General features: G+C 38.6%; 1 protein-coding gene across 1 annotated transcript in view; it reads right to left on the bottom strand.

Moving 5' to 3' along the window:
• The window catches only part of MTA3 (metastasis associated 1 family member 3), a 172895-nt gene that overhangs the window by 120992 nt on the left and 25631 nt on the right, over positions 1 to 26272 (bottom strand). Inside the window, exon 4 of the mRNA XM_088147497.1 lies at positions 18179 to 18305. Within this exon, the coding sequence (XP_088003623.1) occupies positions 18179 to 18305 (127 nt within the window). The remainder of the gene's footprint in view (positions 1 to 18178; positions 18306 to 26272) is intronic.

Here is a 26272-nt window from a genome sequence, read left to right as displayed (position 1 = left end):
TATTTATTATTAAATTTGTATGCCGCCCATCTCCCCCCAATGGGTGACTCTGGGCGGCTCACAGCTAAAATCAAAAACCCCATCAACTATTAAAAATACCCCATAAATAATAAAAAATTAATCCATTAAAAATCAAGTATAAAAAACTTGATTACTGTTCCAAATAATCTGCTTAATATGTTTTCTAACAGCATGGCTGAGCATGAAGCATGAAAGGCTCGTAATTTCACCATCTCTTCCAGAGGTCCTTTGGGTATATATACCTTAGCTTCATCTCCTGCCTTGGTGTAGCAGTTTGGTAATTATTGTTACCACCACCTATCTTCAAGGGGAATTCCTATACCTCCAGCATGTGTTTAAGCTAGTAGATATATCTTACTGGCAAGTAAGAAGAAAATATATGATAAACACAAAACAAAGCCTATAGTGTCAGTGCTCCTATATTATAGCACTGAAAATGTTGCTAGGGAAATCAGCCCCCACTGCTATGAAAAATACTCATTACAGACTCAATTTTATTTTAAAAAAAGAAAGAAAAAAGGTAAACATTCCTCTTTAATTTTGAGTAGTCTCATGCAAGACATTCAATAATGCAAAAGATAAAAATATAGAGCTGCTAAAATCACAGACATCTTTAAAGAACCTCTAATGGAAACTATACAGGAAATAATAAAATTCTGACAAACCGCAGGAAGGTGCCAGTCAGCTCCTAATTTAGAGGTAAAGTAATGCCAATCTGTATAAAACATGCAAGGATTGGTTTTGTAGGGAGACAATAATCACCAAAGACAATAAAGCATTAACTAACATAGAAATTAGTGTTCTTAGCTAATATTTTCTTATTTCTGTAAAGAACAGACAACCCTAGGAACAGATGTTATCCCCATGCCAATTTAATTACCTAGCAAAATATTCTTCCTGAAAATTCCAGCTTATATCAGAAGCCAAGGGGAGACAATAAATCCCACTGGTTTCCAGCCTCTCACCTAGCAACTTTGGCTTGATTTTTAAAAAGACAAATCATTTTCCCCTCTAACCAAAAGGGAGGGCTTTGGGAGAATCTATTTCTTGCATGCTTGCCAAAATCCATGTGCTTCTGCTTGAGATAGAGAAGATGTGTACTTGAATGTCTGAGCCAGCAGTTCACTTTTTGGCATGAGGGGCTGGCAGGAAGGCTGCAAGAGTGAACGTGGGGGTGGGGAGTTGCCTACCCATTCACTATACACCATAATGAATAATCCATTTTGGAAGCGTACAAATGATCAGGTTCCAGCTTAGCAGGCCTGAAAGCATTATATGGTTCTGATGTATGGTTTCTCATATAATTATTCAACATCTCCTTATAATTCCTTTCCAAGTTATGACCACACTTCTTATAAGGGGAAACCCAGAAACTGTGGACAAATTCTAGATATGAGGATTCCAGCACAAATAATAAACTCTGTACGCTAGGCAGGGAGACGGGGAGGCGGCACAAGAGAAGGATGTGCTTTACACCAGAGGATCCACTGCAGTTCTGTTCAGATATCAGTGATGGCTTGTTTGTCCCAACTTTACAATGTAATGATTCATAGGTAGAAGTGGTCAGGCAGCCTATCATCCAAGCACCATGGTTGCAGAAACTCTACATGGAGAGAGGGTATGAATGGATGAAGACTGGTGAGCGAGATTAAAAAATACTGTCCCATCTGTTATTTCTGCACTTATCCTCTTGTGACAGAATGTCTAATAGACCTTAGGAATGCAGAGAAGGCAACAAGACAGTTAAGGGAGGAAGCAAGGCTACGACAGAAGAGATTCTTGAGTCCAGGGAAGAGGAAAGTGTGAGAAAGAGACTCACAGTAACTCTGCCTTAATTACATTAGGTATAAGTTGTCAAGAGAATTATTTTGGTAGGCTTTCAAGATTCTGTTACATTACCCTATTAGCAATAAAGAGCTTTCCAAAATTCCTAGTGGTTCTTGTTTCCTCACAGGGCTTGACACCTCTCCTGTACTATCTTTAGCATGCAGCTTCCCTAGAACAGAAAGATAATATGACACATTCCTAGTAACCCCAATTAGGACAAATATCTCACTACTTATCCCTCAGGGAAAGCTGTGTGATTGACTGTGGATGCCTCTGGGATAGTTTACACTGGAACTGAGAGTTTTACTAAAGGGACAATTGTACTGGAACTGTGAATGAATAAACCGATGCAAAGGTTGTTGAAATGCATTCTGTTCCCTTCAGTGGCTGGTGTGCACACTGGGGACAGAGACCCTAAGGGCTTTAAGATTAGTCAGTCCAACAAAAAGTTGAAAAAAGGTATACTTTCATTGTATCAGAATTTTCATTAAATGGCAAGCAAATAATAAGCATCAAGGACACTCCAGATCTACAATTTTTTTCCTAGAAGCTTTTGTATGGTCATTTGAAAAGCCTAAAACTAAATTAAAATCCCCAGCCACCATTATCTGGTTCACCTTTAAACTAAACTAAAACCTTAAACTGAAAAGATTAGCAAAGCACCTGTATAAAATATCTGATTTATCTCTGGGTGGACTAAATAATCAATAAGAGCTATCTGTATATCAAAATTGCTTACTACCAAAATTAAATAATGGCCTCCAATATCTGATTTTTTTAAATTTTATTTTTACAAATACAAAATGTTGACTAAAAAACCTAAATACACTAAAAAAACCTTCACAATTAAATGAAACAATGCCTGAACCTAAAGAAAAAAATAATGGAAAGAAAAAAGAAAAAAAGGATTAAAAAGAAGCAACAAACTAAGAGAAAAAAAGCTACTTTATATATTATCAGTAGTCACTGATTTACTAATAAATACTATATAGTACTATAGTAATAACCAAACTTACCATTTTCCAATATTCTCAGAGCATTTATTACTTCCTTTTAATATGTTTTTTCCTTGGGCGATAAGAAAAAAACATCTACTCTTTAATAAAGCACTATCATTCCCATACAAATCTCTAAAAATAACCAGCATTCACTCATTTTATTTTATCCCAAATATTTGATCACTTTTTAGTTTCTTTGCAAATCATTATTTCATTTTTAATTCCATCCACTCTGCTGGCAGCTGCCAGTTTAGCTCATTTCATTTACTGTACGGTACTTAGTTTTAGAAGCTTTTCTATTTTCATCAACATTGCTGCGTATTTTCTCTGATTTTTTTTTTCTGTCTTAACTGTTCCTGGCTTTTTTTGACCACATTAACTGCAACTATTGTTTTCTCTCTTTATACATTATACTGTATATTTTTGCCATCCTTGTTCTTTGCACTATTCTCTTATATGTACCTTTTCTTTCCCCACAGCCACTTTCACTTCACCATTCTACTATAACTTACTTCTGTGGTACACCAAAATGTAATTCTTTTTATTCAGTTCCAAGCAACTTCCCACCATACTTCCCTTCATTCATTTTCCATTTGTTTTGTTGGGACACTGATACTTTTCTATTTGGGCATCTGCTTTCGATTCCTGCAGAACTATCATTCTATCCCCTTCTCTTCTCTTCTCTTCTCTTCTCTTCTCTTCTCTTCTCTTCTCTTCTCTTCTCTTCTCTTCTCTTCTCTTCTCTTCTCTTCTCTTCTCTTCTCTTCCTATTTTTTCTCCCAAGATCCAATCCTGACATTACCAAAAGATGGTCTTTCCCACATTCAGGACCTCTAATCACCTCTGTGTCCTTTACTAAATCTCTCACTATTTCATCATAAGCTATCAAATCAAGCATGATTTGTTATTCATTTTTTTCCATGTGTACTTATGAATAGACTTGTGTTTAAATCATGTATTTGAAACAAACAGATGTCTGATGTTCATCAATCAACATTCTCATTCATTCTTAAGTCTCCAAATAGCCTAACCACTTTTTTGTGCTCTGTATTTTCATCCCATCCATTTATGGCACCTATTTTTTTTTCCCCTCTGGATCACATTCGTTAAAAACTTTGTAGTTAGAATTTGGAGCATTTGTATCAATGCAATCATTGTGGCTTGCTCAAACCATATATCCTGCATTAGCATGAATGGTCAATCAGATCATGAGCATACTTGTTAAACTCCTTAACTCACTGTAGCTGATTATGGTAAATATGCATGAGACTTCTTCAACCCTGTCTGCACAGCTCTTTATCCATGGCCAGTGTCCATTCTTTGAGTAAGCATGACATGCAAATACAGAGCAACCATCATTTGTGGTTAAAGCCAACCGGAATTCAGAAAGAATTATATAAGACTTTGAATGCTAGTTAATACTGTGACAGCTGCTCTGCATTAAGACCAAACACATATCTCAGCCTAATTATATTTCATTGCAATTTTTAATTTATACAATGAAAACTTTCAATATGCTTAAAATACTGAGATCTTACAGTCTACTGGGCTTACATGGTCAGGGAAACATTAAATTTAATGGTTCAAAAGAAAAATCACAAAACTGAAAGGAGATGCCTTTTCCCACTGAAATATGGGAGTTTTATTTATTTTAATTTTATTTTATTTATCAAATTTGTCACTGCCCATCTCGTGAAATGACTCTGGGCAGTTTACCAAAAGACAAAAATTCATTAAAATACAACATAAAAACAATCCTAAAAATAAATAAGTTCCAAGAAGATGGAAAATTGGCAAGTAATTCCAGAGATCATCATCAGGGGGCTAACCACCTCCAAGGATGGGTAAAGCCCATATCATCCCACGCATGCTGACAGAGCCAGGTCTTTAAACCTTTTTGGAAAGCCAGGAAGGTAGGGGCCCGCTGCCCTTCTGGGGGGAAAATATTCCAAAGGGCAGGGGCAACGGCAGAGAAGGCTCTCTTCCTGGGCCCCACCAGTCAACATTCCCTCGCTGATGGGATCTGCAACATGCCCTCTCTGCTTGACCAGGTGGGATGGGTTGATGTAATGGGGATGAGATGGTCCCTCAGGTAACCTGGACCCATGCCATGTAGGGGTTTAAAGGTAATAACTAACACCTTGAATTGGACCCAGAAGCAAACTGGCACCCAATGCAGCTCCTGCAGCAAAGGTGTACATGTGTGTAATGGAAGGCATGTGCAAGGAGGATACTGGAATGGAGGATCAAGGTTATCAGGAGGGAGGGAGAGCATTCCTGGAGAGGTTACAGAGCAAGTGCTTCCTCAGCCCGCAGCATGACCGTGAGAAGATGAAGAAGCTGAGACTGGCCCCTCCTTAGAGTCTCACAGGGTATAGCCACTAGTTGCTTTAGCATAGATTTAGTCTGGTGAGATACTGTCTATTAGGTGCAAGCTAATAAAGGAACTATGCTGGACTGGACTGCCTCGTTGTCATTCTTGGGCTGGGCCTGACAATGTGCCATCCTAGGGGCACCTAATATCATCCGCGCAGCTGCATTTTGAACCAGCTGTACCTTCCAGATACTCTTCAAGGTAGCCCCATGTAGAGCGCATTGCAATAGTCTAACCAAGAGATGAGCACGGCAGAAGTGACTGACCAGAGAGCCTCCTGATCCAAGAAGGGGTGTAACTGGCACACCACCCGAATGCGGGCAAAAGCCCTCCTGGCCACGACTGCCACCTGCTCTTCAAGCAGTAGTTGCGAGTCCAGGAAGACCTCCAGATTACGCATTGGGTCTGTTTGGGGCAGTGCAACCCCATCCAAAACCAAAGATGGTAAGTTCTTGGATACAGAGGGGCCTCCAATCCACAGCCACTCCATCTTACCAGGGTTCAGCTGAAGCCTGTTGTTCCCCATCCAGACCCCCACAGCCATCAGGCACCGTCAAAGGGTGTTCACGGCATCACTCAAGTCACCTGGAATGGAGATGTATAACTGGGTATCATCTGCATATTGATGATACCTCATCCCATGGTTGCAGATGATCTTATCCAGTGGTTTCATGTAGATGTTAAAAAGGAGGAGAGAGAGTACTGAACCCTGCGGCACCCCACAATGGAGGGGCCGTGGGCTGAATCTCCCACTCCCAATCAACACCGATTGGGACTGACCATGAAGGAAGGAAGAAAACCAGCACAAAACTGTGCTGCCCACTCCCAACTCCCTAAGTCAACCCAAAAGGATACCATGGTTGGTGGTACTGAAAGCCACTGAGAGGTCAAGAAGAGCAAGGATGGATGCACTCCATCCTGCTCCCACCACAGATCATCCATGATTGAGACCAATACAGTTTCCATCCCAAATCCAGGCCTGAAACCTGACTGGAAGGGATCCAGATAATCCATTTCCTCCAGGATCATCTGGAGCTGCAATACCACCACCTTCTCAACCACCTTCCCTAAAAAAGGGAGGTGGGAGACTGGGCAAAAATTGTCCAGTATGGTGGGGTCCAGTGATGGCTTCTTGAGGAGGGGAAGCACGAGCACCTCTTTAAAGGCCGCTGGAAACACTCCCTCCCTCAAGGATGAATTCACCATCGCCTGGACCCACCCACATGTCACCTCCCAACCAGCCAGGAGGGACATGGATCTGGTTGGCAAGTAGTAGCATGCAGTGGCGCAGTGGCTTAATGATGCTGAAAGTTGCTGGCCAGAAATGGTCGACACTTCAGCGGTTTGAGCCCAGCTCTGTGCAGCAGAATGAGCTCCTGCTTCCTCCCCAGCTCCTGCCAACCCAGCAGCTCGAAAACTTACGTGAGTAGATAAATGGGGACTCTCGTCCTGGTGGGAGGAAAAATGCTGGCGGCGCCTTGCATGGGAGACGGGACCAAGTTGCCGGTAACGCGGAAGCTGCGCATGCCCAAATAAGGCGCAAAGCAACGGAAACCCTGTCTCCTGTGCTTGCCAGCTGGGCTCTGCTCTAGGAAGGAGGCAATGGCAAACCACTTCCAAAACACCTTGCCTTGAAAACTGCAGAGATTCGTCCAGGCAGTCACCGCAGAATCGGTCACGATTGAGTGCGGATTAAAAAAATAAAAATTTTTAAAAATTTTTTAAAAAGGGGCACTGACTGTTCAGAGGGCCCTGTCTACTTCCTCAGGTTCAACAGGATCAAACTGTTCTGAAAGTTAATGGGGGATTTCCTTCCTCCTTTTTCAATCAGCATACAATCATGCTTTTCTTCTTTTCAGTCTTCAAGCACATCTAGCTATCTCCAACTTTCTTAATATGAGAACTATTACATTTCTTTTTTACTCTCTCTTCCTCATAAGGGACCCATCTGTTCTGCTTGGCATTGAAGAAAGATCTGTGCAATTGTTGGCTTTTTTTATTATACAGACATATACAAAAGCCATTATTTTTGCTTTTGTTCCATTAGTTCTTGAAGCAATTGAAAATGCTTTAGTCAAATCTCGTTAAGTCATCTTGTATTCTGAACAAAATGCAGACCAATGGTGTTTTCTATCATGCCCACTAAACCCACTTTTGTCTTTATTATTTTGCTTAAAACTCAACATGCAGAAGAGCACTGGAGAACTCAGAAGAACTCTAGAGAACTCAAAAGTTTTGTTACATTTTAATTAGTCCCAATGAATGTTTTACAAACAGAGAGAAAACTCCAAAGATTTACAACTTCCAGATCAATATACACACATTAAAAACACGCTTTCTTAACATGACAAAAATATAGCAACAAGAATAATTAAACTTGAAGAAATTATTAGGTATTGTAATAATCTTTATTTGAAATCTATGTTGAAATTATTAGGCCAATACAGTGGTACCTCGGGTCACGAACTTAATTCGTTCCGCGACTCTGGTCGCAACCCAAATTGGTCGCAACCCAAATCAAATTTTCCCATAAGGTTCAATGTAAATATGGTTAATCCGTTCTGACCCCTACGAATTTGGTCGCCAACCGATTTTGGTCGCGACCCGAATCAAATTTTCCCATAAGGTTTAGTGTAAATACGGTTAACCCGTTCTGAACTATATGTATTTTTTTTTTAAACCACAAAAATATGACACAAAGTACAGTACAGTACAGTATGGAGAGAGAGAACACTAACCTTGCTTGAGGCGTGGAGGACAGGAAGGCGGGTCGGGAGGCGGTTATTGTTTGGAGAGAGTCCCCCTCCCTACAGGAAGCCACGACCACGTGTGTCAGCAGGGAAAATGGCCGCGGATCCTGTTCGTCACCCGATGCGGAGTTCATGAACGGAAGCAAAATTTTGCGAACAGTGCTGTTTGTGACCCGAATTGGTCATGAACAGAAGCGTTCATGACCCGAGGTACCACTGTAATATTAACTATCTGAATGTTATTAGTCTAAGAATAGATTTCAACACCTCAAAAGTATGTAGCAGCCCAGATTAAAATGATCATAATGGTTGCCTGTGATCTCAAACATCAATGATACCTAGTCAACAAGGAAAAATAGAGCATTCAGTATATATATTTGGGTTGGTAAAAATGTGAACATTAAGGCTATATTCAAACCCTAAAACTGTCAGAAAAATATTGATCCTAAGCTAATTGGTAAATATTCATTTGATATTCTATCTCACATAGTTGCAATTGAAAATATAGTTGCTATGACCTGATCATCAGAATTAATTCTGTAAGCACATGTATATACTAGATGATTGAAAATGTACAAGGAATATACTTAAGGTTAATTCAACTACCTAATAATTCAAAATCCTATTTTTGAGGAAACAGAATTGGTTTATTAAACCGTATCTCATTTCCACATTATATATAGATTATTTCAATAATTTCTGCAGCTTTTAATGGGAGGGGAGATGCAACTCTTATTTTAGCTATGAACCTAGTTAAAATAAGGACAAATGGAACAGAAAAGGAAACATTCATTTCATGAGGATTATTAGCTATAAGGAAAACAGAGCAGAAATAGTTGTGAACCACACAGAGAATACAGTAAATACTGTTGAGTATGTGAAGTATATGCCTGTTTTATTCAATGGAAAACAGTTTCATTTGCACCAATTTTCACTGAAATAATGGGATTTAGAAATATTCAGTTTAACTACATTGAATGAATTATTTATGACCAAAGACTAGCAATTAAAAAGACCAGACAATAATGCAATACTGAAATATAAAGCAAATAATACAAAATATAATAGAACAGACAGTAAGATAGAAGCAATATATTATATACTATAGTGGGAGATGGATTATTAGTTTTTGCGGTATCTCCTTGTGATCTAGCATACTCTATATACATCCACATATTATAGGTAATAGCAGGCAACTTGTTCAGAAGTAAAAGATGAAATTCATCTGGGTGGTTTAGAAAATTTATTACAAAGGGCCCAGTGACTTTATTATTCAGACCCTTAGCGAAGTCACATTATATCAAGAAATGCAGGTAGAACTCGTTTAGCAACTGCCTCATACAGTGACCATTTGCAGTTACGATGGTGATGAAAAAGTAACCTTGTGACCAATCCTTGCATTTACAACCTTTACAGGAATGTAAAGCAAAAGAAAACTGAAGTAAGATCATAAGTATAGTTGTGATTTTACACAGTGACCACTCTGCTTAACGACCAAGCTGCTGGTCCTAACTGTGGTCACTAAATGAGGAATATCTGTACCTAACTGTCTGGACCATCCCTAAGCCACAAGGATAATATGTTTCTCACAGGAGTTTCTAATCAATTTGCCTTCCAGCAGAGCAGATGGGAGGATGTTAAATTAAAAAGAAAAGGTTCTGTGAAGGATAAGTAGTTCTAAGATATTTAGCTGGCTGCAGACCCAGATCCAGTATCTGGAATTTAAAGTTGTCAGTGACTAGGGTTAGCTTGTGTTGCCATTCAGTGTCAGGACTTGCTGTTTAAAAAGCATTAAAATCTGAACATAGTGCATGGACAGCAAAAGTTCTGGGGAGAGTCCAATGACTAGCAATTTACACAACAGCATCCTTGGGATGCACCATGTGTCCTTGCTGACTTATCACCAGTCCAGACTTCCATGCTCTAACACAAACAAATGTTTAGGGGCTCTGCTGATAACAAGAAGCTAAGAGTAGGTGCAACCATTTAGATTACCAGAGAAAAGCTTCTCTCATAGAACATAGGATGGGCTGCTGGACTGAGCTGGCATCAATGGGAAAAAAATCAGAGCTCTAGGAAAAGAACTGGAATGGAGGATAGGAAATGGCTAGGAGTAGGGAGCAATGGCTGTTGAAGATAGATTGCTAATCTGAATAAAGGACTATGTAACCTGGAAAACTTAAATTAGATTGAGCAATCTTTGTAATTCTGAAGAGAGCTGATGGCCACAATCTGAAGAGCATTGAAGACCAGAATAGGATGAAGAGTGCTAAGGACAGGCAATAACTGCTGAATGCAAAGAGCACAATGAGATACCAGAAGAAAATGAAAGCCTACTAGCTACAGAAAGGCCACTTATCAGGTTATCTGAGAGAAACTTTGCCATGAATCTCTGATAAGCCCTTCCTTAACTCCAGAATTAGGACACAGATAGGGTTAAAAATAGTGTAGTGGCAATGTAAGAAACTTCTATCATAATCTGCACCTATATATAGGATGAACTGTTTAATGCTGAAATCTGATTTCAGGAAAATAATAGTTTTGGTGTATTATAAAGACAAACAGCACTCCTTTCTTATCAACTAAGAGGAGAAGAGGAAGAATGATAGGCTTCACAATTAGCTGTGGTTGAGACTGAAAAATCAGAAGTGTTTTGCTGTTCTCCTGAGGTTTTTTTTAGATTTGTATCCCCCCTTTATTATTTTTATAAATAACTCAAAGCAGCAAACATACCTAATATACTTTCCTCCTCCTATTTTCCCCACAACAACCCTGTGAGGTGAGCTGGGCTGAGAGAAAGTGAATGCCCCAAGGTCACCCAGCCGGCTTTCATGCCTAAGGTGGGACTAGAACTCACAGTCTCCTGGTTTCTATCCTGGTGCCTTAACCATTAGACCAAACTGGGTCTCATCAGGTAAATTAACAACAAAAATAGAATTCCAGCCCCCAGAACCATACATGCACTCTGTGCCAGTCCTATTCCTATAAAACTCATCAGAAAGTATTAAAGCAGATCCACTGGACAGTGGTTAAGATTTAACAAGAGATTAAGAATTATCAAACACAATGTTCCATGTTGGAAAAAAACCATCCTTTAACTGCAAAATGGTACTAGAGAAAGACTTGGGAATCTGAAATATTGCCTCAGGAATTTAGAATGCATTGTTTCTAGAGGGGTATAGTCCTAAATAAGCTCTGTATAAAAAGTTGTGATTATTTTAGTCACAAATAGTTTAATAACAGCAGGCACAAAACTGTTTTGTTTCAAGCAAAAGGATCTTAAATTACCTGTAGCACTTTTCTGTGCTGTTTATTCATTTTCAGCTCGAGTCTTCTCCTTACCTGAGACATCAGACACAAAACCCAGATCTTTAAAGCCCTTTATCTATTCAGTGAAGTTGCCTTGGATATTACAATTACTCAAACTTTGTCTTTTGATAATCAATCAGAAGATGATTATCAATACAATAGTGAGCAAGGGTCTTCAATGTTCTCCCAAGGCGTCTGTGAATAAAATCACAGTATCATCTGCCTAAAGTAGAATTAACAAACTTTTTCTAGCTCTTAGAAGGGTGAGAGTCTAGATCAGGTAAGAGACTCAGGAATTAATGTAAAAATAGAAAAGCAGAGGGACCAGTAAATATCCTTGCTTAACCCATTTCTAAGTTGGGATATAACTGTTAGTTGCTTCAATAGGGTGCATCTTACTTGTAAGCTTGTGTATGTGTGTACTTTAAATATGAGCAAGAGTGGGTAGTTATCTGTGGTAGCTTTTTCTGAGGCTGAAACTGGTAGAAGGTAGTCCTCATTTAGCGACTGCCTCATACAGCAACCGTTCGCAGTTACAACAGTGATGAAAAAGTAACTCCCCCATTGGGAGGAGATGGGCAGGGGAGAAATTTAATAAACAAACAAACAAACTTTATGACCAATCCTTGCATTTACAACCTTTGCAGGTCTGTAAAGCAAAGAAAAGCTGAAGTAAGATCATAAGCACAGTCACGGTTTCACTTAGCAATCACTTCGCTTAACAACCGAGTTACTGATCCCAATTGTGGTTGCTAAATGAGGACTATGTTACAGACCACTCAAAAATGAGACACACACATTTCAGAGGGAGTGCAACCTGCAGCATACGATAGACATGAACTGGGATACTCTGATATAATATATTAAAAAATAACTGGACTGTACTTTGTATTAAACATTTTGAGGTCAGGAAGCAAAGGATATATGCTGTTTTGAATTAATAATATCCTGTGGCAACCTAAAAATTAAAAGCATTTAAAAGCTCAAGCAAATACTAGGTCAACAAAACTGAACTGTTCTCTTGGCAACTGTATTTATCTGCAATAGATGTGTATTTTGCCACACAAATAGATCTCTCATAAATTTTAAGGCTTCATAATGAAAGCCTGAAAACCACCTAGTGATATGGTTTACCTGTCACTGGCACATGTACTGAGGCCCCATTGGGGAAATGCACATGAAGTTCAAAAGGACTATTTAACAGTGAAGGAAATTTCATTTAAACATTTTATTGCCAAGTCCTCAATCTCCAATAACATGTTTGAATTCAACTATAAAGGTTCAGTTTTGACTCAAGAGAGTTCTAAGAAAAAGCCCGTCATTCTAGGCTTGTAAATCTCTTAATAACCTTCGCTTCATTTTCTTTGTCTCGTAAACTTAATCCCATCTTCCTTCATGTACTTCAGGTCCCACTGAAGGACTTAACCAAAAATGAACTCCCTTTCCCCCTTCATACACACACAGTACACACACTTCTAGAGCAACAACAAATTCTCAATTTCAGCAGATTTCTAATGTAATGAACAAAATTTGAATTTCAGTAACAACACACCTTGCCACAAGCAATGGACAGTCTATTGTTTGACATATCAGTCCACACGACATTGTTCAAACATTTCATATACACTGTATACAGGTAGTCTTTGACTTACGACCACGATTGGGAATATAACTTCCATCACTAAGTGATGTGGTTGTTAAGTGAGTCGTGCCCAATTTTACAACCTTTTTTGCTGTGGTCATTAAGCGAATCACCACGGTCATTAAGCAAATCACACAGTTGTTAACTGAATCCAGTTTCCCCCATTGACTTGGCTTAGCAGCCATCTAGGAAAGTCACAAATGGTGATCGCGTGACTCCGGGGAGTTGCAACCATTGTAAATACATGCTGGTTGCCAAGCGCCCGAATTTTGATCATGTGACACGGGGACACTGCAACGGTCACTGTTTTCAGCACCAATGTAACTTCGAATGGCCGTTAAACAAATGGTCATAAGTCAAGCCTGTACTTTTTATATACATTTTATGCATGTAAAAATCTCATTTGCTATTTAACTAACATTTGGTACTAATAGGCATTCCTTCCCCCCATTAGTCTGTTAAATAGAGGATTTGGTTGAGACATATTTTTTTTGTCTTTATTTTAGGTATTGAATCTAAAACTCAGATAAAAGATGGAATCTCAGTAGCTAAACCCTGAAGATCTTTTCCAAAACCCTGAGTCGATAATTGAATGTTGAGTTCTCTGTCTGCCTATTTTTCACACTTCGTGCCACTGCATAACATTTTGTTTATATCACTGTCAAGTCTGTGCAGAAAGAAGAACAAATATATTGCACTTAAAAAAAATTCTGGGATTGCTAGACTTCATCAAAATCAAAATCCAGGTAGGTATCTAAGTGTAAAATCCCTTACTGGAATGCTAGGGAGCCTCCTAATTCTCTTTACCTCTACCAATAAACTGTACCCCTAACTTGTACCTTTGTCCTAGCCACTTCCAACCTCTCTACACCCAGATCATGCCAAAGCGGTATAGTGGTAAGTATATTGAATTAAGATCAGGGATACCATATTCAAATCCACATTCATGCCTGGAAGTTCAACAGTTGATTTTTGTAGTAGTTATTAACACACTAGATTGATGTTGCAGGGATAAAATTAAAGAAAGGACCATAATGTATGCCACTTTGAACTTCTGGGAAAAAAGCCAAATATAAATCTAACAAATATCTAAAATACAATTAATGCTCATATTTTCTCCAGAACCCTCCCCCAGCACACTGTAACAATACCTTTCTAAAAACCAACTAAGTGCTTCCATTCTATTTTATTTGTTTTCTCCTTTTTTCATAGCTATTGTTTCACATTAATGTTTCTGGAAGTCTTCCTAAAACTGGTGTCCTTCAAATGTAATGAGAGAACCCAGAACTTCTAGCCAATATGATCCAAATATAATTGGAGGGCACGAGGTTAGAATAGTGAGTACACATACATGTCAAGCATTAAATAGCATAAACAGCAGTGATGAGGAGTGAAAGCCTTCTGGGTTTACACACTGCACACTACTTGCTTTAACCAGTCTGTTTATGAAGACACACTGGCCTGGCTCACAGAGATTGGGTTTGTGCATCATGCTAAGCCATGAGTTATATATGTACACTTCTTGAGTTCCTGAACAAAAGGCAGAATATAAAACAAACAAACAAATATGCAAAGTACTTCATAGTTTTATGTAATATCTTTTCATATACAGTTCATCCGAGGCTACCAAATCTGGGGTGCAAAAAATATATATGTTGCTAAAGAGGTATTAGGAATTCTAATTCTTTGTGGAGTCCTTGGTGCTGTCTGAGCTTGGTTGTTTGCTTGCAGACATTTCATTACCGAAGTAGATAACATCATCAGTGCTAGTGAGTGTGGGGTTTGCTCCCTCTTTATATACAGTAGCTTGTACCCTGTTAGTATTGGTATGACATTCTCCTTGGTAGTTCCTTGATTACACTACTGCTTTCTGCTTGCTTGCTTGTCTGCCTGTTCTTAATTCCTGCTTATCTAGCTGTTGGTTGCTGGAGAGGATATGTTCTGGTCTTTTTGTTTTCTTCTTAGCTTTTTTATTGCCTCTTTTGAATGGCACGTAAATGTGGTTTATTTCTATGTATCTATGGATGGCTGATTTGTCTGAATGCCAAGCTTCTAGGAATTCCCCAGTGTTTTTGGATTTAGCTTGGTCTAGGATGTTCAGTTTTCCAGTTCAACCTATGGTTGAGTCTGTCAATGTGTTGTGAGATTAAGGAGTTTTCATGATGTCTTCTGACTGCTAGTTGGTGTTCACGGATGCACTCTGCTAGTCTTCTGCCTGTCTGTCCTACATAGTGACTGTTACAGTCTTTACACTGTATGTTGTAGATGATTCTTGTTTTTTCTTCTTGGGGTACTGGGTCTTTTGATTTACTTAAGATGTATTGAAGAGCTTTAGTTGGTTTGTGTGCTACCATGATGCTGTGTGGTTATAATACTCTGCTGGTCGTTTCTGAGATGTCTCTGATGTATGGCAGTGTTAACCTTTTCACAGCTTGTGTTGGTTGTGCTGTAGTGGGTTGAGCGGTCAGGCACTTTCTGATAAAGTTGTATGGGTATCCATTTTGTTGGACGATGTTGTATAAGCAGTCTCTTTCCTTTTCCTGGTGTTCAGGGTTGCTGCAGTGCATTTGTACTTTTCTGAAAAATGTTCTTACACAGCTTCTCTTGTGGGAGGTTGGTTTGTTATTTTGGTAATGGAGCACTTGGTTAGTGTGGGTTGTTTTTCGTAAGACTTGTGTTTCTAATTTGCTGTCATTTCCTCTGCTGATGAGGGTATCCAGGAAGGGTAGTGTGTTGTTTTCTTAGTTTCAGCTGGGAAACTGTGAATATCCTAGACCAAGCTAAATCCAAGAATGCTAGGGAATTCCTAGAAGCTTGGCATTCAGACAAATCAACCATTAATAGACACATAGAAATAAACCATATTTACACAACATTCAAGAGAGAGAATAAAAAAGCTAAGAAGGAAATAAAAAGACTAGAACACATCCTCTCCAGCAGCCAACACCCAGATAAGCAGAGATTAACACCAGACAAACAATCAAGAAGAAAACTAGACCCTAATCAAGGAACTCCCAAAGAGAAAACCACACCCCCTCCAACACTGGTAGGACAAGCTACTGTATATAAACAGGGAGCAAACCCCACACTCACTCACACTGATGATGTTACCTAGTTGGGTAATGAAATGTCTGCAAACAAACAACCAAGCTCAGAGAGCACCAAGGACTTCACAGTTCAACCCTGAGCTACGTATATTCTCTTCTATTGGATTCTAATTCTTTGCTTGCATTTAGAGTTTGGAGACTGAAGTAGCATGCAAGCATTTGTGATACATAAATAAAATTGTATGGTAACCCTAATTCCAACTCCTTTACTTATCACAAGTCTGATTCTAACAAATCAGTTTTATTTACTTTTATTTCACTTTTTTGATATTACATAAATCTTACATGCCATTCACAATTAATTACAAAACATTATTTAAAATGCCAAATAAACTTAAACTTTGCCAAAGCTGAGAAACATTTGGAAGAAAACAGTGGGGATGTCTAAAAATATGTAGAGATCATATTGCATGCAGGGTAATTGTACATCTATGCAAGTCATGCATCACAATTTCATTTCAACGGTAAATGAATAGCCGTCAAAACAAAATAACATCTGAGGAGGCTTCTCATCATATGGTGGCATAAAATGCCTAAGATCAGCAACAATTGCAACTTCCTTCAGATCACGTCAATCTCTAATAAACAATTATTTGCATTTTAAAGAATTATAAAGTATTAAAGAAAAAGGTAAAGCAGAGATAACACAGAAACTACATTAATTGTTATTATGTAGTGATATGTCACACATTTATAGATTATGACAGCTGCTGTAAAAGCAATACTTTCATACGAAATCTTAATATTAACCAACTGATGTTTACTATTATTATATTTTTTATCCCACCTTTTTTATATATAACTCAAGGCAGCGAACATACTTAATATTCCTGCCTCCTATTTCCCCCACAACAATTATTATATTAAGGATAGCTTAATAATTTCAAGAGTGAAATTCATTAAATGATATTCATTATTAATATTATACTTTTGAGCATTTCACAGTGCAATGTAAAATCAGTCCAAAAATAGATAAATCATACTGGTAAAATATTAGTTATTTTCTGCATGGACTAGGATTGCCAGATATTCAAAGGGAACTGAGTAGTGATCCTATAAAGCTTTCCTTATTCATTCTTCCATCCCCTGAATACCTACTGTATAGGAAATGAATTTGTTCATCTGCTATCCACCAAAAAGCATCCACTTCAAATGCCTCTTGCTAGAAAGCTAGGATTGATTGAATGAATGAATGAAAACAAACAGTATTAAATTATTATTTAAACTATTTTGATTGAATATATACATGTTTTGTTTTCAATGGTTCCTTATAATAATTTCTATAGAGGATTAAGGCCTTACCTTTCTATTAAATGATGGGAAGAAAGATGCCACGATCGGTCCCAGGCTTAAGAAAAACCTGGAATATGTCATATAATGGAATCATCTACTCAGTGGCTCTAAGTGAGAAGGTTCTTGCTCTGGGGAAACTACTGAGGGGGGCTAGGTTTATCCATCCTTTGATTTCTATAATTCCTCAAAGAGTTAAAACGTTATCTAGGTTTGGTCATCTGCCACTATTCAAAGTACCTGGCTAGAAAGTGAAAAATTAGAGGAGACAGAGCTAAAGCAGATATAACAGATTAGGGGATACAATTCCACATAACTGCCCACCACATAATGAAAGCAGAGAGGCTCTTTCACCTTCAGCCAGTAAACAGTCTTCAGAATATTTTCTTGTTATCTGACAGTGAACTAACTTCTCCCATTTATGTGTTCATCCTGTTAATTCATCCCTCCAAGATTCACACTTGACCAAGTTGGGATATTTTTTAATCTGCACATTCTCATCTATATCTTCTATTCAGTAACATACATTTTCAGAAGTGTTTTGCTGAATTGTCCTGTAATGCTGCTGCATTGTGCTAATGACAAAAGAAAACACTGAAAGCACCCCGACCCCCAAAAAGCAACTTAGTAATTCTATAAAGATGACATAAGGACAGTTGCATCCTTTTTCTGAATTTCATAAATTCAAATTCTACTGAGGCACTACATCCCATGAAAACCTCACAAACTTTTAAAAAGTTAATTATTAAAAAAGAAAACATAAGCGCAAGTAATGAGACAAAGTCCTCTTATTCTGCCCACCTAGCTAACAGCAGACCCAGAAATCCATGACTGAAACACCATTCTCATTAGCTTCTTACCGAATGTGTGTTGCAGGGAGGGACTCATATTGACGAGACAGAAATAATTCTCTGTGCTTCAGCTGGTGCTTCTGTTTATCAGTCAGATCTATTTCTTTGGGAATTTCAGATTCTTCCTCAACTTCTTCTGCACAAAAGAAGAAAAGAGAGGCCTGATGTTATCTTCAGAACCACTATTTCAGTTGGGTTTCTGTCTTCTATGAAACTTTCCATCTTGTTTTTAATAGAATTGCATCTTTCTATTTCTGCAAACAAACCAACAATAATCAAACTGATCACGATAGAAAACAATCTTCAGTAGGAAAAACAATCTATTTACAAGAATTACTGATTTCTACAATATGGCAATAATAATAATAATAATAATAATAATAATAATAATAATAATAATAATAATAATACAGCTACACCTCACCCTTGAGATTTTTTACAGTTCCAATTATAATTATATTGGGTTGTATTCAACTGTGTCTCTCTGCCAGCAGAATGGGTATCACTGGCAAAAGAGATTTGAGGGCTGAGAAGAAATAAAAAGATGAGGAAAGAGACACTTCCTTGTATGGGCAGAATTTCCCTTTCATAATATTGAATTTAGCTGTTTAATTTGCTATTTTATCTACCAAGATACTCAAAGCAATTTTACCTAAAATACAAAATAAGACTGCTATCTATTCAAAAGACCCACACACATCAAAGAGAGTTTATTCATAGGAAAGTAGGTTTACAACTGTAGCTTTAAAATATATTAAAATGCACTGTAAAATATAATCTATAATGCCACCTTTGACACTGATCCATCACTCTCAACTTACATATATTTTATGAATCTGCACTGTATATAAAGTTTAGAATTGCAGGTATATAATGCGTGAATATAGATTTTTAGAATTTAGATTTTTAATGTCACCAAATAATTAAATATCACTTGGAATTGCAGTACTTATTATTTCCATAAACTTTTAGATCAGAGATGATCACAGATAAGGAATGACTGGAAGAACTCTATATCAAAACTCTCCAATCCCCAGTGGTATAATAACCCCACATGAAGCCTTTTTCCTATTAAATTAATTTGCTGGAAACAACAAAATTTAGGAAGAAAAGAAAAACAGATTCATGTGAAAAACATTTTCTTTGCATGTTTCAGGGATGATATAACACAAATTTCTAGACTGAGCATGTCTTCAACAGCACTTTGTTCTATAGTCCAATTCTTGTTTTTTTTTTTACCAATCTCTATTGGCCCTAGAGATTTTCATAACTATAACCTAATAAATCTAATACCTGTCTAACCCTATAGGGCCTGCTCAAATCTGACTTCATCCTTGGGTATAACTTCCATTCATACTCCTACATTCTCACCACACAAATAATGTAATTAATTAATAGGGAAGGATATGAAATAGGCCTACAGAGGCAAGGGGCTGGCTGCCTGTAGAACAAGAGGTTTGGGGAGAAGACTCTTTCCTGGAAGTCCTCTGGATTTTACACACACTGACCCACTTTCCTGCCTTGGCTCAGCTTCTATGTTATGTAGTACTTTCCTCCAACTACCACCTATCTTGGGGGAGACAGGAATGCCTTGGTCTGCCTTCTTCTCCTTTAACACCATTTTGTGAGAGACACCAGGTAACTCACAGTCTGAATGCTTACTTGTCCATAAAGTAGCATAATAATAATAAAAAAATAAGAAAGACAAAAAAGTCCAGATAGTGGAAATTGCAATACCTGGAGACAGCAGAAGAGAAGAGAAAGAACTGGAGAAAATCACAAAATATGAAGACCTACAAATAGAAGTAGAATGACTATGGTAAAAGAAAACAAAGATAGTACCAATAGTTATACCTTAGGTGCAATCCCAAAACATCTGGAGCACCACTTGGAGACCATCAGCATTGACAAAATCACCATCAGTCCATTGTAAAAGGCAGCTTTACTTGAACAGCTTATATCCTGCGACAATACCTTTAACAACATCAAACAACAACATCTGCCTATCCCAGATCCTTGGGAAGAACTCGATAAGTGGACAAAAATACCAAATCCAGTCTAAACATCTGGCTGACTGTGCGACCAAACAATATAACAACAACAACGGTGGTAAATCAAACTCTATAGCATTACCTCCTGGCCTCCTGGCTCCAGTAACTTTGAGACATGTAGACAGAGACAAAAAGCCTTGATATTAAAAAAAAAATAAAAATCAAATGCATTAAAAACTAAAAAAAAGAAAAAGAAAAATATAACTTCATTTTAACCTGAGGTAGTCAAATGCTCTAAAACAATTACAAAAATGGATGGAATAAAGCATTTAAGCACTGATAAAAATTGCAAACATCATCTCAATAATCAATCTCCTATAAAATGCTATGGGTAAACAGGGCACAGGTCCATTGTGGGTAGGAGTTGAAGGTCAAATAATTTTAAATAGAACAAATCATGCATGGAGTTAGCACAAAATAAAATAAAGTTCTGATATAAGCATTAGAGGATGTTTCCAAAAAACTAGCAGGCATATTCAAAATGTTAGAATCTATAAAGCAGATACTTTCATGGTTATGATACTCTATTATTCTTGATAAACCTTGTTTCCCGCAGATTTCCAATTGCCAATCAGAGGCTTTGAAGTAACTTCACCTTAGCTCTGGTGACCTCCAGAGGTTTCTGGGTCCTGTTCTGGGCTCTCTCCCTCATCTCTATTCCAGAGAAACTAGATTTGCTCTCTGCCATGGATCCAAGCAATGTACTGCTCCACTAACCTGGAGTTACCGCCCTCTCCCTTTCCAAGTGTTGCCTTTCTCCATTTCCTGAGAACTAGTTTTCCAATGCCCATCCCAAGACTGCCATCTTCTTCCGCAAAGAACCACTCCATTTCTCTGGTCCCACTTACAGTGGGGCAAAAAAGTATTTAGTCAGCCACCCATTGTGCAAGTTCTCCCACTTAAAAAGATGAGAGAGGCCTGTAATTTTCATCATAGGTATACCTCAACTATGAGAGACAAAATGGGGAAAAAAATCCAGAAAATCACGTTGTCTGATTTTTAAAGAATTTATTTGCAAATCATGGTGGAAAATAAGTATTTGGTCACCTACAAACAAGCAAGATGTCTGGCTCTCACAGACCTGTAACTACTTCTTTAAGAGGCTCCTCTGTCCTCCACTCGTTACCTGTAGTAATGGCACCTGTTTGACCTTGTTATCAGTATAAAAGACACCTGTCCACAACCTCAAACAGTCACACTCCAAACTCCACTATGGCCAAGACCAAAGAGCTGTTGAAGGACACCAGAAACAAAATTGTAGACCTGCACCAGGCTGGGAAGACTGAATTTGCAATAGGCAAGCAACTTGGTGTGAAGAAATCAACTGTGGGAGCAATAATTAGAAAATGGAAGAGATACAAGACCACTGATAATCTCCCTCGATCTGGGGCTCCATGCAAGATCTCACCCCGTGGGGTCAAAATGATCACAAGAATGGTGAGCAAAAATCCCAGAACCAATGGGGGGACCTAGTGAATGACCTGCAGAGAGCTGGGACCAAAGTAACAAAGGCTACCATCAGTAACACACTACGCCGCCAGGGACTCAAATCCTGCAGTGCCAGATGTGTCCCCCTGCTTAAGCCAGTACATGTCTGGGCCCATCTGAACTTTGCTAGAGAGCATTTGGATGATCCAGAAGAGGATTGGGAGAATGTCATATGGTCAGATGAAACCAAAGTAGAACGTTTTGGTCTAAACTCAACTCGTTGTGTTTGGAGGAGAGAGAATGCTGAGTTGCATCCAAAGAACACCATACCTACTGTGAAGCATGGGGGTGGAAACATCATGCTTTGGGGCTGTTTTTCTGCAAAGGGACCAGGACGACTGATCCGTGTAAAGGAAAGAATGAATGGGGCCATGTATCGTGAGATTTTGAGAGAACACCTCCTTCCATCAGCAAGGACATTGAAGATGAAACGTGGCTGGGTCTTTCAGCATGACAATGATCCCAAACACACCGCCCGGGCAACTAAGGAGTGGCTTCGTAAGAAGCATTTCAAGGTCCTGGAGTGGCCTAGCCAGTCTCCAGATCTCAATCCCATGGAAAACCTTTGGAGGGAGTTGAAAGTCCGTGTTGCCCAGCGACAGCCCCAAAACATCACTGCTCTAGAGGAGATCTGCATGGAGGAATGGGCCAAAATACCAGCAACAGTGTGTGAAAACCTTGTGAAGACTTACAGAAAACGTTTGACCTCTGTCATTGCCAACAAAGGATATATAACAAAGTATTGCGATGAACTTTTGATATTGACCAAATACTTATTTTCCACCATGAGTTGCAAATAAATTCTTTAAAAATCAGACAATGTGATTTTCTGGATTTTTTCCCCCATTTTGTCTCTCATAGTTGAGGTATACCTATGATGAAAATTACAGGCCTCTCTCATCTTTTTAAGTGGGAGAACTTGCACAATTGGTGGCTGACTAAATACTTTTTTGCCCCACTGTACCTCTCTGCCAATTTTTCAATGTTGTCTATTCTCTTAGATCTCTGCCTGCATTCTCCTCCCCTTCATTTCAACCCAACAGTTTTTAACCCGTAAGGATAGAGCTGATGAGAATCTTTTTGGTTCTTCTTGAGCAAACTTTCTCCTTCACCTCTTTGTTTTTGAGACTAGGATTCCAAAATGACTAAACTTTTGTTCTCTCTAGACAAAAGGGGTGAAACTGTAGGTCACAACCTGGCTAACATATTCTCAGATATGTTTTACTAGCATGGCAGGAGTGGGGAGAGAATATCTTCCTCCCTCTAAGCTTACTCAGATATTTTATACTGGATGAATGTGGGGAAAGGATTGCCTCCTTACCTAGTGCAGCACCACATGCCTTGAAAGAATGGGGCTTGTCTATTCACTACAAGGTCAATGAGGAAAGAGAATGCAACTCAACTTTTTCTGGACTCAATTACTTCAGAAAGCAAATGAACCTTATTTTTAAAAAAGCTAGTAAAGAAAGGATCAGACTAGAATACTTACAGCTTCTTTTTAACTGAGATATAGAAGAACATTCATTCACGTAAGCCAGACCTACAGCTTGAAGTGATTTCCCATCACAGCAGGAGTTTGATTTTTAATTCCTTATGTTGCATGCTATATCAGAAGTCAGGCTGTAATTATAGTCACGTAGAGTTCAACCTTTTGAAACTACAGGTAGTCCTTGTTTAATGACCCTAATTAGGACCAGCAACTTTACTGCTAAGCAAAGCAGTCACTAAGTGGGAAATCACATGACCAAAACTGTACTTTCCGGCTGGAAACAGACAAGACTACCCAGTTTCACACCTTTGGCTTTTGCTTGCCTCCTAACCACTCCCCCATCCTTTGGAATGCTCGAGTGCCTGCTTACTGTCTTGTACACATCGAAAGCAATGACTGGGACTGGGAGCTGTGGGCATGCTATGGAAACAACTTACTCTCTTGAAATCCCTTTCTCTCTAATATCTCCACTCTGCAGGGGGTGGGGGGTAGAAAAAAAAACAAGCAATTTCTGTAGACCTTCTCCTCTGCCTGTCCCTTTCCCACTGCCAGCCCGATCGCATTGGAAAGCTTTAAAGGGAGAAGTGAGTACTCATGCGCACCACAAATTCTTTTCTCTTGGTACAAATTTAGTGTGTCATTTTCCACAATTTGTATCATCCTTTTTAAAATCCAATTTCTACAAGTTATGTAATAAACTGAAAAAATGGGGGAAATTTTTAATCCAATGATCAGTAAATATTTCTCAAAGTAATAAAATATAAGTAAAAGAGAATGAAACCAAATATAAGTACAGGTAGTCCTGGGGTTACAACAGCAATTGGGATCAGGATTGCCATCATTAAGCAATGTGGTTGTAAAGTGAGATGTAACATGACCACATCGCTTAGCGACAGCAATCCTGGCAGTCCCAGCTGCTATCATGTCTCCAAGACACGCTGGGCTGGTCGTTAAGCAGGAAGCAGTGGGAGTCCCATTGTAAGCAATGCGGGGGTGCCATGGGGAGGGGGTGCCATGGAGGGAAATCTCTGGGAGGCCTGGCAACACAGGCCATGCATGAGTGCAAGGAGGCTGGGGGAAACATGGCATGGTGCCACTTGAGTGCAGAGAGGCTGCGGGAAGGAGGCCATGGGTCAGCACAAGCACATGGAGGCCAGGGGAAGAAAGCTGCAGGTCAGTAGAAGCTCAGGGAGGCTGGGAGGACTTATCAGAGTAATTTGTGACTTTCCCTGCCAGCTTCCCCATTGACTTTGCTTGTGGAAAACCAGCAGGGAAGGTCACAAATGGCAATCACATGACCATGGGGCACCGCAACTGTCATAAGTGTGAGGCAGTTGCAAAATGCCCAGATCACAATCATATGACTACGGGGGTGGCACAACAGCCAGAACTTGGAGGACCGGTTGTAAATACCACTCATTGAGTGTCATCGCAACTTTGAATGTTTGCTGAATGAGTGGTTGGTAAGCGAGGACTACCTGTAAGCAAATCTATACTGTTATTTAAATAACTTTTTATACTTGTAGTACATTCCAGATCTAAGCACAATTGTTAATACCTATATTGAGTTAAAATAAAATATACCTTTTTCCAGGGAAACAGTTAATGTTATAATCTAACGCCTTTGTAAAATGGCTTAAATCAACAACTTTAATCAAGATTTTCCACTTGGCTTGCTGATTTTAAATGTATGCTTAAAAACAGTCATGTTGTTTCTATGCTACAAACTACTTACAAGAACCCAAGAGTAATGAGCATAATTAAATACTGAATTTGGTAGAAAGAAAGAAATGCAAGTTAAGATTTAACATTTGGCTTTCCCTAGTATTCCCACTATACTATAAATTCTTGACAGCAAAGTAACTGAAATTTTTCACCAATTAAAACCAGAAGAAGCCTCTAATTTTGCAGTGTGGCTTATCCTGGGAAAGTAACTATATGCAGTACTTGTGCATAGAAAATTAGAAACTTGTCAAGGACTGGAAAATGAAGCTCCATTAACTGCTGCAGACCAGAAAGCACATCAGATCTATTTCTAATATCACAGCAGTTAATATGGTATAACCTATTACATCTGAAAACAGAAAATATTGTTCCACATAAAGATTGTGCATAACATTGGATGTATAAGCTTCAAGTGGATAAGGGCTTACATGGAGAGTTACCTTTTACAGGATTGATTTCTACACAAATGCTTGAACATTCTTGTTAACTAAATGATTGATATTGCTTTAATCAGAGTCAGCAATACTGAATCAGTAGTAGTTATCCAGCCTGGTATAATTCAGCTTCCAAAATAAGAACTTTTTGAAAAGAAAGGAAGTAAGGGAGAGAGATGGGACAGGATTGCCTGTAACTATTAAATTCAACTAAACTGACATCTTCCCCCCACCCAACAAAAGTATATGTATATGCCCTGGATATTTGTAGAATAGGAAGTCTATTCTCCAACCCATTTTGAATCAGGTACTTCTGCATGACATTGTTACATTTTGACTCAGCCCTCATCATCTACTACTAGCATTACAATCAGGATTAAAAATAAGAGAGAGCTGAGTCAGGCATTACCAATAAATACATTTTAAACAGAACTACTGTCTCTAAGCTTTGTTTTTGACTTGTCTGAACCAAATATAATTCTAGCTGCAAACAAGTGCTCATTTCCATAAAATTAATTTTTGCACTGCCAAGACAGTAGAAGGAAGAAGAAAAAGTATTCAAGTTCTAGATATATGTATGGCCCAGTCTGTTCAAATTCTGCTCCAGCAGTTGTTTGGTGGATTCATATTAAACAAGAACAAGAGCAAGAAAGCTTATCCCCTGATGGTATACTAGGCTGGACCAAGTGCACTACTTAATTTCTTAAATCAAGCTTAAAATGTCAGGTAAGAAGCTGAAGTCAATACTCTTTATGGTGGAAAACCATGTTTATTCTAGCATACTTTATAAGTCACCAAAGTACTTTAGAAAAGCATTCTTTCGTAGTTGTACCTACATTAGCAACATTCAATCATGTAGCTGATTAATATTTGCACACTGTTGGAGGAATTTAGGTATCTTTCATATTTTCACTCA

Source organism: Python bivittatus, unplaced genomic scaffold (assembly GCF_059951505.1).
Source record: "Python bivittatus isolate LINGU-HERP-01145 unplaced genomic scaffold, Pbiv_v1 ctg000020_np1212, whole genome shotgun sequence".
Lineage (NCBI taxonomy): Eukaryota > Metazoa > Chordata > Lepidosauria > Squamata > Pythonidae > Python > Python bivittatus.
This window is presented reverse-complemented; position numbering and strand designations above follow the sequence as displayed.